This window comes from Onychostoma macrolepis, chromosome 10 (genome assembly GCF_012432095.1).
Source record: "Onychostoma macrolepis isolate SWU-2019 chromosome 10, ASM1243209v1, whole genome shotgun sequence".
NCBI classification, from domain to species: Eukaryota; Metazoa; Chordata; class Actinopteri; order Cypriniformes; family Cyprinidae; genus Onychostoma; species Onychostoma macrolepis.
In genome coordinates this window covers 12,736,557-12,756,166 of record NC_081164.1, presented here as the reverse complement: position 1 = coordinate 12,756,166, position 19,610 = coordinate 12,736,557, and the positions used below count along the sequence as shown (strand labels likewise).

The window sequence follows — 19,610 nt, the reverse complement described above, 5'->3', positions numbered from 1 at the left end:
CAAAAGGGTCTCACCCCTATTTTGATAGCTCCGCCCCACACATACACAACCCAGGCAAAGAGTAGTTCTGTGAAACAAAGCAAAACCAATGTTACTCACCTATGGAGAAGAAACAAAGCAACCTCGGCGTCCGATCGCAGGCCTTCCCATTCATTTAGTTCTCTCCAGTGCTGGAAAGCTGATCCGATATTTACACGGGCCCTACTTTTTGCCTTATCATAACACTGTGTCTACACCGGACACGAGCGGCGCGTGACAAAATACTATAGTACTCATTATAATTAGTGATGCTGATTATAAATCCCTGACAGTAAACTGCTGCCACGTTCTATTTATGAGGTATTGACACAAATTTCAAATGATTTTCAACGGTCATGTCCAGTGTAGACAGACTTTAGCTGTTGCGACACCCCTTACTGCTGATTGGCTAAGAGTTTTTTTTGGCCCGACTCATATATATTTTACATATATATCTACATATTTTTCTTAAATATATATATTCATGTATGTATATTTCTATATACATAATAAATATACACAGTACACACACATACATATTATGTACACAAAACCTTTATTTTGGATGCAATTAATCGCAAATAATTGTTGCCCAGCACTCATTTTTATGTATATGTATATACTGTATGCTTCTGCTTTGCATCAAAAACTTAACCATGAAAATTTCAAGATGTCACATTTGTCGTTTCTGTCTGTAGCTTGTGGTCCTGACTAAAACAGGCAAATATCTATTTCGGATCTCTCCATGGGCCAAATATGTCACAAAAACACTAGATTCTGTCACCTATGACTGGACTCACTGGGACCCTCCACAGCCATACCAGGTGAGTGTACACAGCTGAATAGAAATACAGTAGAATATACACAATATAATTATTCTGGGCAATTATTCGAGACACTTTAGGACCCTCCATTGTGTTGGGGTCAATCTGACACTCATTCGATATTCAAACACTGGGTAAACTCTTTATTTCTTCTTGAATTTTTGTGATGATAAATTTTTCTCATTTAGGATGTGTAAGGGGTCAAATTGAACCCAATTGGTTTTCATGCAGTTTGCCAAAAATAAAATACTACTGAAAATAATATTGAAAAAAATATGGTAATAAATTAACCAGATTAATCACATAAGTCAATAAATAAAGAAAATAAGATGAATTATATTATATTAGGTAACACTTTATTTTAAGGTATCCTTGTTACACGTGTTACATGTATTTACTATTATAATAACAATGAATTATGCATAATTACATGCAAGTAACCCTAGACAAAACCCTAATCTTAGTATAGGGTTTTATTAGTATAGGGTAAGTACATGTAGTTAATTAATATTACTCAGTGCTTAAATGTATAATTACACTGTAACAAGGACGCAAAGACATATAATATAATATATTCCTTTTTTAAATTAGGTGAATAATATTCATCAAATTCATCAAAAAAACTGAAAACCTTTTTTTGAAATATATTGAAGTTATGAAATTTAAAACTCAGTTTTAAAGTTTACTGAAAATTCAAGACTTGGCAACTCCTCCATGGCAAATTTGCTGTTTCTTCATTTGTTTGAGATTCACAGTCAAAAAATAAAAACAAATCTGTGAAAGAATGTTTTTAGTTGTTGGATCTCAAATACTAAAATGTTGCAGCACTGAAATGAAGTGTGAGAAACCCATTTTTCCCTCACAGGGTTTTGAGAACCAGACATAACAAAAAGGCAGAAGCTATTTAAAAGATATTTGAAATCACCAAAACAAACACGCCTCTACCCCAAAAGGTTCTCACCCCTATTTTGATAGCTCCACCCCACACATACATATGCAAACCAGGCAACGATTAGTTCTGTCAAAGCAAAAAGAACAAGAGAAAAAAGAAAGAACAAGAGAAGGAAGGCACCAGGCCCAGATGGTGTGACACCAGCCTGTCTGAAAACCTGTGCTGACCAGCTGGTCCCCATCTTCACACAGATCTTCAACAGATCACTGGAGCTGTGCGAAGTCCCCTCATGCTTCAAACGCTCCACCATCACCCCCGTCCTAAAGAAACCCAAAATTACTGGACTTAATGACTACAGACATGTGGCTCTAACGTGAAACATGAAATCATTTGAAAGATTGGTTTTGGCTTATCTGAAGGAAATCACTGGACCCCCTGCAGTTTGCCTACAGAGCAAACAGGTCTGTGGATGATGCAGTCAATATATATACATCTAGACAGACCAGGGACTTATGTGAGGATCCTGTTTGTAGACTTCAGCTCCGCTTTTAACACCATCATCCCATCACTCCTCCAGCCCAAATTAACTCAGCTATCCGTCCCCACCTCTGTCTGTCAGTGGATCAACAGCTTCCTGACAGACAGGCAGCAGCTAGTAAAGCTTGGAAAATTCTCATCCAGCACACGATCAGCACTGGCGCTCCTCAGGGCTGCGTCCTCTCCCCACTGCTCTTCTCCCTCTACACCAACCAGTGACTGCACATCTAAAGACCACTCTGTCAAGCTCCTGAAGTTTGCAGAGGACACCACAGTCATCAGCCTCATTCAGGATGGTGACGAGTCTGCCTACAGACAAGAGGTTAAGGAGCTGGCCGTCTGGTGCAGTCTTAACAACCTGAAGCTTAACATGCTCAAAACTGTGGAGATGATCGTGGACTTCAGGAGAAACCCCCCTGCACTCCCCCCACTCACCATCATGAACAGCACAGTGACTGCAGTGGAGTCATTCAGACAATCACATTGAGTCCATTGTGAAAAAGGCCCAGCAGAGGTTGTACTTCCTTCGTTAGCTGAGGAAGTTCAACCTGCCACAGGAGCTGCTGAAACAGTTCTACTCTGCCATCATTGAATCTGTCCTCTGCACTTCAATAACTGTCTGGTTCAGCTCAGCTACCAAATCTGACCTCAGAAGACTACAGAAGGTAGTCCGGACTGCTGAGCAAATCATTGGTACAACCCTCCTGACTCTCCAAGAAATGTACTTATCCAGAGTGAGAAAAAGGGCTAGCAAAATCACTCTGGACCCCTCACATCCAGCACACTCCCTCTTTGAACTGTTGCCGTCTGGTCGACACTACCAGTATAGACAGACTTCAGCTGGTGCTGCGCGGCGCAACACGACAACTGTCGCGTCTGGTGTTTACACGGTGTAAGCCTTCTTTTGTTCCACAGATGTTTTCCTCTTTTGTTTTTTTTATCAGCCATCTCTATCTTTCGGTCATCGCTCGGCTCTGCTAATGTCCGTCCTGTGCACTGAGCTTTCTCACCCCCGCATCATGAGTAGACACGCCCCTTACTGCTGATTGGCTACGAGTTTGTTTTGGTACTCAGGCCCGACTTGTTTTCTAAAGCATTTTTGAAAAAATACATACCCCACCTTTAATCACTAACAGTGCTTCAGAGATGCTAATTTTGAACATAAAAATACGTGGGTCAATTTGACCCTACTTCAAAAGGGATAACCAGGTTTTTAACACAAAAGTATATTTCTAGACAGGTGTCTTTCTTGGTACTTTGCACATAAACCCAGTTCTTCTACGGTATCTCTGTGTGTTTCTCACACATGAGCACATGCTCTCAGAGGTTTCCAGAGTTACGGGTTCAGGCAGATGCTTTCTGAGCTGTCAGGGAGGAGGGTTTGAGTTATGGACTCTGGCATGGTTTAACCTATGACAGTCGGGTTTTGCCCTGCAGAGGGTCAGTGGAGAATTGTACATCACACCAGTCATCATCGACTGATAGCTGCTTCCAAGAACCAAGAGTTCCAGTTTCACCACACACACACACACTTACACACGAATCCTTTCACCTTAAATATTCTTATAAGATTAAAGATTCATAATTGCTACTTTTCATTGAATGTCCATAGGGCCAAAAGATTGATGAAACACCCATTTATTTTTAATATACTTCAAAAATCACTATTTGTTTTTGGGGTGGACTTAGTTTACAATAGAAGTCAAAGCGGGAGGGAATGTTTACAGGACCGTGATGTTGATCAGGCCTTCCTGTGGCTCTTGACCATTTATCATCAGCAGCCATTAGCATCTCTGAAGCACCCCGCTCTTACGACGACCCCTCTTCCGTGTTAGTAATGACACTCGAAACCGCCTCCTCTTAAGAGGCCCGCCACATTAAACAGGCAATTTAATCGGAGGCGATTCAACAATTGCTTTCGGCCTCTTGATGTCTTCATTTCGCCGAAGAACCATTTGCAAACGGTTTTGATATGGGTGGTTCTTCCACAATGGCAATGAGACATATTTTCCTTTGATATCTATTCATGGCATCAGACATTCATACAGCGACTGGTCAATGGCATCATGCTCATAATCCAGTTTTTAGGGGAGATGAATTGGTGACACAATGTCATCTGGCAGTTATAGCGGTTGCTGCATGATTAAAGGCAGGAAATATTGCTTTTTGCTTTCTGGAATGGCACCCTTTTCAGTGAGCCACAATTGGTTTAACTTTCTTTTTGCATTTCACTTCTGTGTGCCTATATATGTAATTGCCTATGTTATGTCTGGCAATAAAACCAAAAAGATTGCCATACTAAAACCAATATAATATTAAAATGGTATTGCATTCAGAACTGACATTTTCTTTTAAAATAGGCTAAACTGTCTTTTTCCCCCCCAAATTAATGAAATAATACAAATTAAGTAGATTAATCAAATAAATCAATAAATAAAATGTTATATTATATTGTATTATACTGTATTATATTATATTATATGCATTGTTGTAGATGACAAAACTTTGAATAAACAACTACAAAAAAAAGTTTACTCTTAAGTTGCATTTTCTACATTTTCAAGCTCCGAACTCTAGGCTTAGACTGAGAACTTTGTCTCCTTTGTATTGTTGCAAGCGTTCAATCAAGTCAAATATTTGTGTTGTGTTGCATCAGGATCTTTGAGGTAACCCAGATGCTCAGCAGAACCTTCTAGCAAAATGTCTCATCAAAGCTCACTGAAGAAGAGTGGATTGATATCTGGGCCCTTTCTCTCTCTAACCTTTCTTCTTTCTCGACCCCAGTTCCAGCACCCCAGACCCCCACGGCCCAGCAGTCTTCGTATCTATGAGGCCCATGTGGGCATCAGTTCGCCTGAGGAAAAGATTGCCTCGTACAAAAACTTCACCAGAGATGTGCTTCCTCGCATTAAGGATCTTGGTGAGTGATGAAATCTACAGAAACACTGCCAAAACACACACGTCAAAATAATACAAACCAAGCAAAGTGGAACACACCTCTCTTCGAGGGCCAGTCACTAACCCTGAGCTCCCAGGCCAGAAGAAATTTTTAGGCTTTATGAAAAAACCTACTGCTGATCAAAGAATCCATATGAGCAAGGTGATTTTGCTACATTGGATTTGAAAGAAGTACACTTAGACTGAGCATGTTTTTGTTTTGTTACATAGCGTGGTTGTGTTTATCTTATACTTTATTTATCACTACACTAGGCGTGCGAAGGAACAGGCAGCGAAGGAATATAACTAAAAGCTGTTGGAGAGTGTTACTTCAGAAACATGAGGGTCATTGCATGGCCCCCTATTTATTTATTAAAAATGCAATTCATGCACTCAAAGACTTTGATACACCACTTATGAGCATGTTTTTAATATCTGAATTAAAAAAGTATTTATTTATTTTTCTTTTAAATACTGAGTAATGGTGGGAAAAGTCAAAATGCCAGGTTGATACAACTTTCCTGATTTTATAATGAAGAAAAACTACTTATTAGTTTCACTGCTTATTAATATTTGAGCAAAAATTCAAAGTCCAAATTCTAATTCACGTAATTTAGCATGAGTGTTTGTCAAGGTCAATATGTCTTTCAAAATTTGTGAAAAGTTGGCTATTTTATAACAAGGCAAAGTTAGTTCAGGTTGTAAAATGTCATGTGGTGCGACTGGCAAAAACAAAATTATATTTAGAAATGAATAATTCATAAAATAATAAATAAATACAAACTTTAAAAACTTTTTTGTAAATAATAATTAAGTTCTGTACACTTGTATTCAGAGTATAAGGAAAATAATTTAATTTACCTAATGTTGCATCACATGACATTTTAGAGTCTTTTGTCATTTTTTAATAATTGTATAAATGTATATATATATATATATATATATATATATATATAATATAATTTTTGTTTTGCTTTGTTTTTTTGTCACACACCATTTGATCTCATATTTTGTCAAATTAATCATCGTCATCTTGTTAGAGAAATCACTGCCTTCCTTGCATCCTCAAGAAAACCCTATAGAGCATATTTCATAGAGCATATAAGAAAACAGCTCAAGATGCAACCTAAAATGATCATGCATACAGCATAGTGTGACACAAATGAAGCAAAAAAGGCAGGCACCAAGCAGTTCCACATGGAATATCATGCTAACTGTGGCAAGCGGAACTGTTAAGTTTAGTTAGCAGATGTGAGAACAGCTGCCGCCTCGAGTGATTCCATTACTGCACAGAGAGCCGTTTCCCATGATTGTTCCCTTATAGAGCTTTTGACATGGAAGCTTGAGAGAAAGCCAGCCTACAATTACTGTCAGAAGGTTCCAAATGAGTTTTTTTGAGCTGTGGGGATTACAGAAGTTACCTTAAACATTAGTGTTCATTGCATTGGTCTGATCCATAAAACATAACCTTCTGTTGTTTGTTTTCTCAAGTGCTGAAGTGTTAACCTTCGCCTGGAGCAAATCTGTTTGTAAGCAGAGTTAGTTAGCGTAAAATTATTTTTCACCCCTTAAATGGATGTTAAAATAGTGAGTCATTGTGGCTTCTTTGACTGCTCTCTCTCATGATCGGCACTCTCCCTGGGGTTCTGTGCCTCAGTTAATGTGCTCCTCAACCCTCCAGAAGGCAACAAAAGCAAAGCTGCACTTTGTCTCCTAATGGAAGAGCTTTTTGGCACTAGTTTTAGAAATAGTGGTGCCCTTAAATCCTTTCGGGTCTTGTTTTTCCCTGAAGAAAAAACTATTTTTAATAGTTGCGCAGAAACACACGTTGAAATGGACTTCTATTATAAAAAGTTAAATGTCACAAGCACAATACAGTACTCAAAGTCCTCTGAATCAAAAATTGCATTGAATATCAAAATAAATGTAATGAAAGGAACATTTCTTTTTGGAAAATAAGGTTTTCTTATTATACGTTACATATGGCCTTCTCTTGAGTTATTGGAATTTTTGTTGTGTACTGCATGATAAATTATTGCTTGACAGGTCTGATGTTTAAATTGATAAGAGATTTTGCGACAGAGGAAGAACTGAGTCAGATGAGTGGGACACAAAAGCATCCTTTATTCTGCGATTTAATCAACATCCACATGAAAAAGTGATTGACAAACAAAAGGAGTTAAACGCAAATATCTCAGAAGCAAAGGAAGGCAAGTCTAGCTTATTTAGGACTATGCTGTGAGAGAGCAAACAATCGTAACTCTCTCAGATGACTTCGGTACTGTCACGATCACTGCAAGATATGCAAGTGACAACACATCTATATCCAAAAAATGTTGTTCTTGACAATCACTTGTATTTTTAAAATAATAGATGAGCCTAGAATGAAACTTCTGTCATTATTTATTCACCCTCATGTTGTTACAGACTCTCCGTATGACTTTCACAAAAGAAAATATTTGGAAAATATTCTGCAGTATTAACTGAATTCCATTTGAATGTATTTTAAGTAGGGCTGTCAGTCGATACAATTTTTTAATCTAATTAATAACATGATATGTCGATTAATTAATCTAATTAATCGCAAATTGCATTTGGCTGTGAAAATACCCCCAAAATATTATTTAATGCCATTTTTGTGTTAAATGAGAAATTATTAATTAGACATTACAAATAGTATCTTTAGAAAGAATTATTTTATTTGATTCAACATAAAATTTACTAGGATACACACAAATGTTTGGGCTACAACGGCCCATCATAAACTATGGAACATAAAAGAAGTTAATCTGAGAAACATCTGTTTTTTTTTTTGTTTGTTTGTTTGTTTTTTTCATGCAATGGAATTCACTGGTAACCAAAACAGCTTTGGTACTAACAGTCTTCAAAATACCTTCTTTTATGTGCCACAAAAGAAAGTAAGTCATTCAGGTTTGAGTAAATGATGACATAATTGTTTTTTGGGGGGGTGAACTATCCCTTTGAAGTTTTTTTTTTTTTTTCTACTTTTATCCCCTTTTCTTTATTAAATGAAATAATACTCTAAATAAGAAACTAAAACTGCCAGCAGGTTGCGGTAAATGATTGATTCACACAATTTGTTTAAAACGTGGATTAATTCAGAAACTAAACACTGCTGTGATGCTCACAGATGCACAACAATTCTGCTGTGACTTTATAGGTAATATTTTTGTTGGTAAAACTCAGCAAAACAGACAATATTGTGTTTAAAATTTAATAGAATATTAACTTCTTATTTACTGAACTGTTGTGTAAAATCACATTTGCACTCGTTGTATTCGGACAGAAGCATCATTCGTGTGATATTGCTTTTGCTGCTCATGTGATATATCGCTTATCATGTGATATAAATTTGAGAAAAAACTCATACAGAAGCATTTTTTGCTCCAATATCTTGAATTTTTGGGCATAGGGAGTTGTTTAAGGAGTTGTTGCCCTGCATCATATTTGTCAGCAGTCAACTATTAGGGAAGTTGTGGCCTAATGGTTATCGAGTTGGACTCATAATCCAAAGGTTGCGATTTCAAGTCTCTGTCCGGCAGGGAACGTCACTTTTGCTTTTCTATGTGAAATGTAAGATGACTTACAGGTCTGGGGGCAGGGCCAGTGCGTTAACTGCGTTAAAATATTTTAATCGCGTTATTAAACGCGTTAAACTGACAGCCCTAATTTTAAGCAGCCATTTTCCAGTTTTCAGTGCCACGTGATCCTTCAGAAATCATTCTAATAATATGCTGATTTGCTGCCTTAGGAGATGGTAAAAATGTTTTATGGCACTAGCAGTACCTTTTCCTTCGATATGATGAACATACGTCATGAAATATTAATAATGTATTTTATTTTGGTGCTCAAAGCGCCTGCATAGGATTTAAAGATACTGATTTGAATCTTAGCTATGACAAATGCTTTAGTCATACTTGTTAAAGGAAGGGGGTAATAAGTTTAAGGTTGCCTGGCTTCACAGCAGTTCGATTTGATGTTATTGAATCCTGGAATTGGCCTTGTGCTATTGTTTTCATAAAAGGACTCATAAAAATGTCAAAATAACCTTTGTTGGGGACACCGTGAAGCAAGATTGAGTGAATTGAAATGGAAAAAAGCTTTTTAGTAATTACTGTTTCACCTCAGTTCTCTGTCCAAGACTAATTGCAGCACACAATTATTAAAAAGAATGGCACAATTCAGATAGAACAACAACCTATTCATTCTGTTCAATAAACATTTAGTTTTAAGTACCCATAAAAATACCAAAAGAAATGGTCAATTTATCTGAATCTTCTTACTCCCAGGATAGCTCCATTTATTTCATATTAAAAAATGTGTATTATTGAGTTGTTGAGCAGCAAGTCAGTTCTCTTTTAGGTTTATATGTGAGAGTGTGCTGACAAGAGTTTTACACAGCATTGGTTGTTATAGTAGTTTACAGGAGCTACTCGGAGGTGAACCTAAGCCTCGGTTCAAGAAGTTCTAAATCACGTGAAACTGGAGTTTCAAAACATCTTTGACATTCTTTATCAAAATCTTGCGATATAATTTTATCATAGGGCTATATTCACAGAAAGTGTTTACACTGTTCGCATATTCTTTTCATGAAAAGTATCAACTTAATTGTAATTTATCATGCTGTCGTTTTGCTATTGAAGATTCAGATCATGCTGCAGTTGACATTTATGCTTTGGTTTCACTCGTTTTTAATTATGTTTTTAATTCATTTACATTTTCCAGTGTGCAGCACTTGAAATTAATCCATATTGTTGAGATAACAATTTACACAGAGATTACGCCTTAGATGTGTTTCACTTTGAATATCTTGTTTTGTTGAAGGTCTTTTGACTGTAAAATTGATTTAAATGCTTTTCTACACTTTTTTCCCCTTGTATTTCATCTCAGGGTACAACTGTGTCCAGCTCATGGCAATTATGGAACATGCCTACTATGCAAGCTTTGGCTATCAGGTCACTAACTTCTTTGCAGCTTCCAGGTACATTTACATTTATGCATTTGGCAAATACTTTTATCCAAACCGACTTTTAAGCAGACTTTAAGCAAACTTAAAATGTAGTGCATATATCATGTTTCTGGCAATTAAAGGTTGCATTCATGTGTAGGTTGTGTGGCTTGGTGGATAAAGAATTAGGCTGGTAACTGAAAGGCTGTAGGTTCAAATCCCTCATCAGCTAAATAATGCGTTATTTGTTTTGGGGTGCTATAAAATTGTTTTAGTCATAAGTAAAGACCTCCAAACCAATATATTGTTAAAAAAAATTGTGTAGTCACCGTAGCAGTGTGTAACAGGAGTCAAAACCCAAAAATTGGTGGTTGGTCCATTCTGACCATTGCTGTAGATAATAACATAAATAGACTTCTTAACTTTTCAGAAGGAGGCAAAATCTTCCCATATCTTTTGTCATTGTGTAATCAGTCAAACTCAGTATTTCGTGCAAATTCATTTGTCACCTGATGCCATCATCCTCAAAACATAGTCAAACCTATAGATTAAACACGACCGCTGCTGTACAGGACACGTTTGCATTTCCCTCTTGAAGCTGTCAGATCACTAACAGCCTTAAAGTCGCCAAGGAGGTTGGTTATGGATTGTATTTTTAAGAATGAAGGTTAACACCTTTGTCCCGAAGGAAATTATATTCACCTCGGGACTTCAGATCTAGTTGTTCTGGATATGGCAAGAACATGCATTTCTCCTTCACCAAAACGCATTAGCATGCTGTGCCCTGGTCACATTTTATTTATTAGCATTATATCTACAAGGCCTGGTAGACTGAGTGTGTGACAGTATCTAAATGCTTTTCATTTTCCTTTAGAGCTCAGGGTTTGGTGGGGTTGTCTCTCAGCCCATGCAGCAGTAATTCCAGTCTTTAAATCAGGATGAGGTCCTCTGTCAAGGGCAGTAATCTTACTGTAAACACATTTGCCGCTAATCCCCAAATAGAAGAAAGCCCCGATAAATAACAATAGTAAAAAACAGAATTGGGTCTCCAAAATAAATAAACTCTCATGAAAGAAAATTGCGTCTTTGAATGTGGGGAGTGAGCAACTCCCTCAACCTAATAAGATATGACAGAGTCATTGGGAATCTTTATTTGGCTTTGGCTGACTGAGGCGGCCGGCACTGGTGGACCAGTCCAGATAAAGTGCAATGTATACAGAGTAATTTCACTCATGATTGATCACTCATGCACATTTAAGACCTATTTCTCTTTCTGCCGGGTGGAGGGAGCGAGCAAGGGAGGTGACTTGGAATATCATTAGCTCTCTTCTCACTTTACTTGTTCTTTGTCCTGATATCTTTTAACCCTGTGGAGAAGATATAGAGCTGCCTGGCACTAGGGCCAAAAGGTTTTCTTAACAAACTTATTTATTTAAACCATTAATTGATAAATAATTGGAGGAGCATGGGCGTACCATCTGCAGAATGCATAAACTTGTGTTCGATTTGAACAGATCAATAAATGTCTGACTTGAAGCAGTGTAGCTAGCCTATCAAAGTAGACTACTACAAGAGCGATTTGCGAGCAGGTATGGGTTATGGTCATCACAGTTTCTCCAGTGTGGCTGGCTGCACGAGCTTTAATGATGACAGCTAACATGTTCACATGTTACCAGACTCCTGTGCTTTAATAGGGTTACAAACTCTTTTCATGTTATATTAATCCTATAGCGTATTGTCATGTTTATCAAAATAAAACCGATAAAAAGGTGAATTTACACACAAAAGACTGTTCTACATTATTCCCCCCCCCTTCCCATCCTCTCCCATCCTTGCTGAACATGTCTGAAAGTGAACAGCAACTGCACGCAATCACAGATTGACAGATGCCAAAACTTGACAATTCTACTGGCAAAAATCATGTTTTTTTTTTTGTTTTTTTTTCATTGATGGCCATTTAAAATCATATATTTGTATTTTATATATACATGTAAATCACAAAAATGTAATTTGGTGATAATCAACATTGTTTTTCCCAGTATCCATTTTTATTTTGTATATGTATGTTATAATTGAATCATTAATACAGCATACTAGTAGTTAACATTAACAAATTTGAACAAAATATTATATTTATTAATAAAAAAAACAATATTTCATTAATTTAATATATTTATTTTCATAAAATGCAACTGATTGTAACAAAATGCATAATGCTAATGTAATGATGTAATTACCAACTATTTAAATGTATATTCATTTAACATTTATATGAATTGATATTAACTGAATTACATTTTTGCACCCTGTTATTAATATTATTATTATTATTATTAGAAATGGTTTTTGTTTCCCAGTCTTGAAGGATGTCCCCTTTCAGTTATATTATTTCTGAGATTTTTCATCAAAGATAAATGTCATAGCATGTGGGCAGTAGAATTGTATAATTAGCTGTTAATTAGTTAATCAGTTGACATTTTTATCCCGAGCAACATACAGTTGCATGAACAATCCCCGTGCAGTAAACTAGTTAAGTGTTTTGCACAAGGGCCAATTGTAATGATCCTGGTTCAACCGTTATGAACTTTTAACCTAGAACCTTTCGGTTTACCACTTAAGATCTTTATCAGCTAGCTAACACCACCTCATAACCTTCAACCCCTCAAACAGCACACCAATTCACTACAAACCACACATTCTCTTGCCCTCAGCCGCTTCGGCACTCCTGATGATCTGAAGCATCTGGTTGATACCGCACACTCCATGGGCATCACGGTTCTTCTGGACGTGGTCCACAGTCACGCCTCCAGCAACACAGAAGATGGGCTGAACTACTTCGACGGGACTGACTCCTGCTTCTTTCACGGAGGCTCCAGAGGAAACCACTCGCTCTGGGGCAGTCGACTCTTCAATTACTCCAGGTGAACCATTGCTAAGAAATATGCAAGCTGAATACATTCCGCTCACATTCCCAACTCTTGTCCTGTTCAATTAGTTCTCATTTGTGAATATCAAACAGCCCTTGAGTTTTCCACAAGCTTTCACATGCTAATGGACCCACTAATGGATCTTAATGGCATCTTAAGACGTTTAAGAGGTACGACGATGTTTCCTGAACCATCACAGCCGTTCACCTATGATCCACTTTGATTACTGGGCAAGTGTGGCATGCCTCGCATATGGTACTTCACGGTTTGCAAACAAGCTTTTTTGGTAAATCTTCAATCCGTGTCACCTTATCCTCACAATAAAAACCTTAAGAAATTTCTCCCATCCCTCGTCTTTCTTCTCCCCTCTCCTCATTTCTGAGATGACAGGCTCTCTTTACGCCACCTCTCAGCGCTGATCCATTAGAGGTCTCAGTGCTGCCCTCCGTTGCCCTCTTCTGTAATGGGATTTCACATCATTGTTGTTTGAATCTGAAGAGTCATGCCTCACCCACCAAAATGATAGTCCTGTCTAGCGGTTACCTCTGCGAATGAACATTGATTTTTGGTCATATCTTTGTTATTGATTCTGGCTGTATGCCTTTTGTTCCCTCTCTGCTTCTGTGTTTTTCCTCCCGGGATCCTGTTCGCCGCTGGCGATATTTTAATGTTTTTTACATATAGCTTTATAGAGATGGGATGGAATAGCTGCTGTACTAGAGTGAAAAATTTGCTGGTTATCATTATTGTAGAGATTACTGGGTTTTTTTTACCACGACTGAAAGAATGATTGATTTTATGTGCAGTATGTAGCTGTTTAGTCACATGTAAGTGTTGTCAGAGCTACTGCAGCTTGTAAATGTGCAAGCTACTCAATTTAAAATTATAAATGATATATTCTGTATATGTATTATAATAGTAATTAATTAATTGTATTTAACAAAATGTAAACTAAAATAAGCATATAATTATTTAATAATAAATATACATTGAAAACATTAAGAAACTTCAACAAAACATTTATTTTTATTAGGGGTGTCAACGTTAACGCGTTAACGCATGCGATTAATCAAAAAATTTTATCGAGTTAATATTTTTTTTACGCAGATTAATCGTTTGATAAGGTTTGACCCCAACTTCTGCCCGTCATCACAGCGCGGAAGGTTATCTATCATTGTGTGATGAGGGTACAGTGAACCAGTGTTGCCAGGGTAACGGCACAAGTGGTTTATTTTGAAAATACAGATGCGGGAAAAAAATTACAGAGCCATGGGTTGCGGTTTTTTGGGCTACTTTTATAATGTACCGCGGCCTCCCAAAGTGTATATAGACAAATAAAAATAAAAATAGATCCTTTTATTAATGTGTATTATACTTGGAATGTATCCCTGGCAACTTAAGAACGGAGAGGCGGTTGTAACATCACAAACAACGTGAGTTTCAGCAGAGCATACATGTTAAGGCTTTTACACAGCAGAAATAAACATGACATCAGCCACTATAGATTATTTAAGATAATGGTTTGAAGTGAGTTCTGAGTAAAAGTGTACTATTAATCTCATAAATTGTCTTATGTAGCATGTTAGCTCTAATGCAGCTGCAGAACAGGTCCAATTCTTCTTCATAATGCATTTTGTCATAATACTATACGTATGGTCGCAAGAAATGTTTTGTTGTATTTATTTAGAAATACTTTTGATAATACTTGGGTAAATGTATACTGGGATTGAATCGATGTGGCTTGGTAAACGTTTTATTGCCAGTTTAACCCTCTGGGGTCTGAGGGTGTTTTGGGGCCCCGGAGAAGTTTTGACATGCCCTGACATTTGTGCTTTTTTCAGTTGCTTATAAACATTTTAATAGCTAAAGTCTAAAAACACTGTATTCCGCACAAACTGGGCTACAATAATATGTGAGCAGCATGTACGTACGTGATTGTGTTTTTGAGAAAACAACGTTTATGCGTGGTTTGAAAAAAACTAAAATTTTAAAGTAACTGAAATAAGGCCATAAAACACATACAGAACATTTGTCCACAAGACTTTTGAGAACTGGATCTTGTAGCCTAGAATATTTGCTTCAAAATGATCTGAAAATAATCTAACTCACTCATTCAGAGAAAACAATATATTGATTTAAATTTTCTAAGTCACTTTTTGAGTAGAAAGGGTCTATGCGAGAGGGCGTGAACTATCCTGGATAATGCTGTGACTGACAGCTGAGAAGACAAAGGCCCGCATAATGAGCTCCATAATGAGCCATTCAGTCAGGTGTGTGACTGAGAGAGAAGAGTTACAAGAAAGAATGTGAAGAAAAAAGAAATGTGTATACATATAACTATCACATAAAATAACTTGAGATTCACTTGCGAGTGCAGTTAAACTGAAGAGGAACAAACAAACAAATAAACAACAGAAGAGTCAAGACATGTTGGGTGCAATATCCAAAATATCCAAAACAGTGGCAGGAAACTGGAACCCAGGAAAACAGGAGACAGCAGAAACTGCACGAGAAAACACAAAACAGACGTGAGCAACACAATGAACGGACAAAGACAAAGCAAACATGGTGACAATACATACACTACCAGTCAAATTATTTAAACAGTAAGATTTGTAATGTGTGTTTTTTTTTTTTTTTTTTTTTTAAAGAAGTGTCTTCAGCTCACCAAGCCTGCATCCATTTGATCCAAAGTACAGCAAAAACAGTACATTATATTTATTATAATATATAGGCCTACATATCTTTACTATTCAAAATAAATAAAGCATAGAACATATAACTATCCTCACGTCGTGCAACATTTAAATGCAATGAAAGGTTGCCTATCATATTTCAAATGTTGCACTCGATTTTACACATTTTATTCTGGAGTTATAGTTTGGGAAAAGTTCAAATTAATTGCATTGAACTTTGTCACAACAACACATTATCGAATGCCAATAAGAAACATTACTTACTGAAATGTAAAGTATCTCCTCCTCCGCCGGCTCCAGCTGCCTCGCATTCTGTTTGTGAGGTAAACAAAGCGTTTTCCTCTCAGCGCGTCTTCTGGCGGTAAATACAAGGCTTTTTCCTCTCAGCGCGTTTCTGAGGTAAATACAAGGCTTATTCCTCACAGCGTGTTCTTCAAAACAAAAGGCTGATAATGGCTGAATAAAAACAAAAGAATAATGATAAAAGAATAATAAGGATTATGTCTCATACCTGGCGGAAGTGTGAAAGGTTCTGTTTCCTTAAACTAGTTTGTCATGCGTTTCTTTTTCAACACATTTACAGGTAAATCCTAGTATTTTAAATTTGCGATTAATCATGATTAATCACAGTCCATGACTGTGATTAACGCGATTCAATTTTTTAATCGATTGACAGCACTACTTTTTATTTTGTACAATTATTATATTGTATTACTTGTTTGTGTATGATATTATTGTGTCATTACAAAAATTATGTATTATATATATATACTGTTCTAGTATTCATTATTTTGAATTAGTTTTTAGAGAGAGAGAGAGAGAGAGAGAGAGAGCTTTGACTTGTTTTAAAATGTTCACATTTTTATTAAAATATTTATGTATTTATTTTTTTAGTTAGTCGCCAAGGCAGCATTTCTAATTTTTGTTTACATTTTCATTGACATTTTCATCTAACACTTCTATCTTATTTCATTTCAGCTTGAATTACCGAAAGCGTTTTTTTTTTAATAGTTTTAATTTTAGTTTTTGGTTCAGTTAACAAAAACAAATCTTTGATTGCTTTAAGCTTCATTGTAATAGATTCCCAAACATTTTATGTGTGTAAGCTTACTTTTATACTTTCAATAACATCATTTATTTCTTGTGTAATTTCTTGGAAGTACTCTTAGCCATCAAATATTAAGCCTGGGATTTAGTCTTGTGCTCAAGTAGAAAAAAGTATCTTGAAACCTTGGAAACTGCATGTTGCAAAGCATAAAAAAAAAAATGATAAAAGAACAAGCACATTAAAACAGCACAGCTCTCATTCTCACAGTCCTGTAGAATTAATCTTGAAATAACGCAGATGGTTTTCAAATCATGTAATGCCATTATACTCTGCACATTGTTATTATATATACTTATTAAGTTTCAGCTTGTTTATTCAGACAAAACAAATCAACGGCTGCTTGGTGTTTGTTGAATGAAGCTCAAAAACAACAGCCTGTCTATTCTAATCTTGCATTTAATTAACTCACATCGCAGCTAATTGAGAGCTGCCAATTTATACCCATTGTTTTGACGTTCTTCATTTATCATGCTTTGATTTTAGAGTTGAATTACTCTGTTGAAATGGTGTTTTTATACTTTTTAAAAAATATATTCAATCTGATGATACTTTACTTGTTTCCGTAGTTCACCTTGCAACTTGATCAGAATGTGCAGGTTTGTTTACATAGATAAATTCGAGGATCATTTAATGATGGAATAAAAGTACAATAGACAGTACAGTTTCAAAGCTTTGTATTGTGAATATTTTTTTTTTAATTCTGTTTTATTTGTTAATCTGTTATCTTGTGGACTGTTGTTTAAAGGCTTTGATGTTGTTGTTTTTTTCTTTTTCGTTCAGCCCCAATTATTTTTGATACTGATGAGGGATTGGTGGAGTGGCAGTAATATATTGATTCTTCTTTAAAGTCTTTCATCTGTGGCCTGCTGCAGTTGTTGGCGTCTCTGTGGTGTAAATGAGCCTGTCTCATCCGCCCCTTACCTCTGTCAATTCCCTCTAACAATCTCCTCTCTCTCTTTCCTTTGCATCTCTTCATCATGCATAAATTCAGAGTGCCTGAGAATGAAGTGTCTAATGCTTCTGTAAAAGTTTTTTGGTTTTGTTTTGAAGTGAGTCACCCGTGATGAGCATTGTTCTTCCCGGGTGTTTACGTCTTTTGAAGGTGATTGTAAATGATAACTGTGTCGACTCCATCTCCTTCGACTATCCTTATGGATTTGACACGGCCCATCGGAAATAGCCGAAGGATGACCCTCTCACCCTCATTTCCATTAAAATCCAATCAGAGGAGACACGCCTCACTTGCGTGGGTCCGTAAACGGCCGTGACGTCCCCTGATCTGATACACTCCGTGTCCAAAACTGAACGCAGAACAGTGTTTTGTATGATGGTTTCTATGAAAGAATGGTTTCATACAGGCTTCCAAAACAGCATAATGTCGCGTCTAAAGATCTAGAACAAATTCCAATGTGCGTAACCAAGTATAATCCTTATTACTCAGAAGAAATGTAATAATTAAAAAGAACATAGCATTATATTATTAATAATAATAATCAGTGTTATTTTAGTATTATTTATATGCTGTTATAATAGATATATATATATATATATACTGTGTGTGTGTGTGTGTGTGTGTGTGTGTATATATAAATATATATATATATATATATATATATATATATATATATATAAATATATATATATATATATATATATATATATATATATATATATATATATATATATATATATATATATATATATATATATATAAATGTACCTGGGTGCACTTTTTAGCAAAACGTGAAATACGTACTAATAAGTACATATCACAGCAGTTTCCAAAAGAAATGAACACTAGAGGCAATAAAACTCCAAAACCTTTCATTCCTTTTGATTAATAAAGCGTAATTTTTGCACAATTACTTGAAGAATTTCATGTTCAAAACAATATTAATATGCTGGGAGATTTGAAAACTGATGCTTTTGAACATTAGCCTCACACATATCCAGTGTTGGGCACGTTACTTTAAAAAAGTAATTAGTTATAGTTACTAGTTACTTCTCACAAATAGTAACTGAGTTAGTAACTGAGTTACATCATTATAAAAGTAACTAATTACCAGGGAAAGTAACTATTGCGTTACTTTTTAAAAAATGTTCAAATGTCAATTTTGAGTGCCCCCCAATATTAAATATGTTAAATTAATGAAATGGACACTAAAAAGAATAAATTATTATTATAAAACATTGTACATTAATCTACACTATGTATCTACTGACACTTAGTATCAGTCAGTCAAGCATTATAATATAATATTATGATAATTTAATATTGTATGATGATAGTACTTTAGTAATTAGAATAACCACGTATGAATGCATATTTGTCATCAATATAAAACGCACTAAGGATTAATGAGCTGCTGGGTGCATGAATATTAATCACGTTGTCTGCGTTCGCTCGAACTGATTTGCTGAAATCAAAACAGGGACGATAATAGGTGAGCGCCAGCCAATGAGATTGTCGTTTGCGCATTAGTTACGCCCACTACAAGAGAACCCGGCAGTTCTCAAAAGCTGAAGAATTCCACAGGAACTTTGTTATTTTGACAGAAAAATACAACAAAGAATATCGTTTACATGTAGCGCGTCAATTCTGCATGTTATGAAAGACTCTCGTGCTCTGTATCTTTCTTTGCGTGCGTGTATGTGAGAGAAAGCGACGGCGAGTTTATGACACTAGAGTTTATGGTACGTCA

General features: G+C 36.1%; 1 protein-coding gene across 1 annotated transcript in view; it reads left to right on the top strand.

Annotated features, from left to right (window-relative positions):
- Window positions 1-19,610, top strand: part of gbe1a (glucan (1,4-alpha-), branching enzyme 1a) — a 154,599-nt gene that overhangs the window by 39,707 nt on the left and 95,282 nt on the right. Inside the window, exons 4-7 of the mRNA XM_058790245.1 lie at window positions 717-842; window positions 5,056-5,191; window positions 10,120-10,210; window positions 12,889-13,098. Of these exons, the coding sequence (XP_058646228.1) occupies window positions 717-842; window positions 5,056-5,191; window positions 10,120-10,210; window positions 12,889-13,098 (563 nt within the window). The remainder of the gene's footprint in view (window positions 1-716; window positions 843-5,055; window positions 5,192-10,119; window positions 10,211-12,888; window positions 13,099-19,610) is intronic.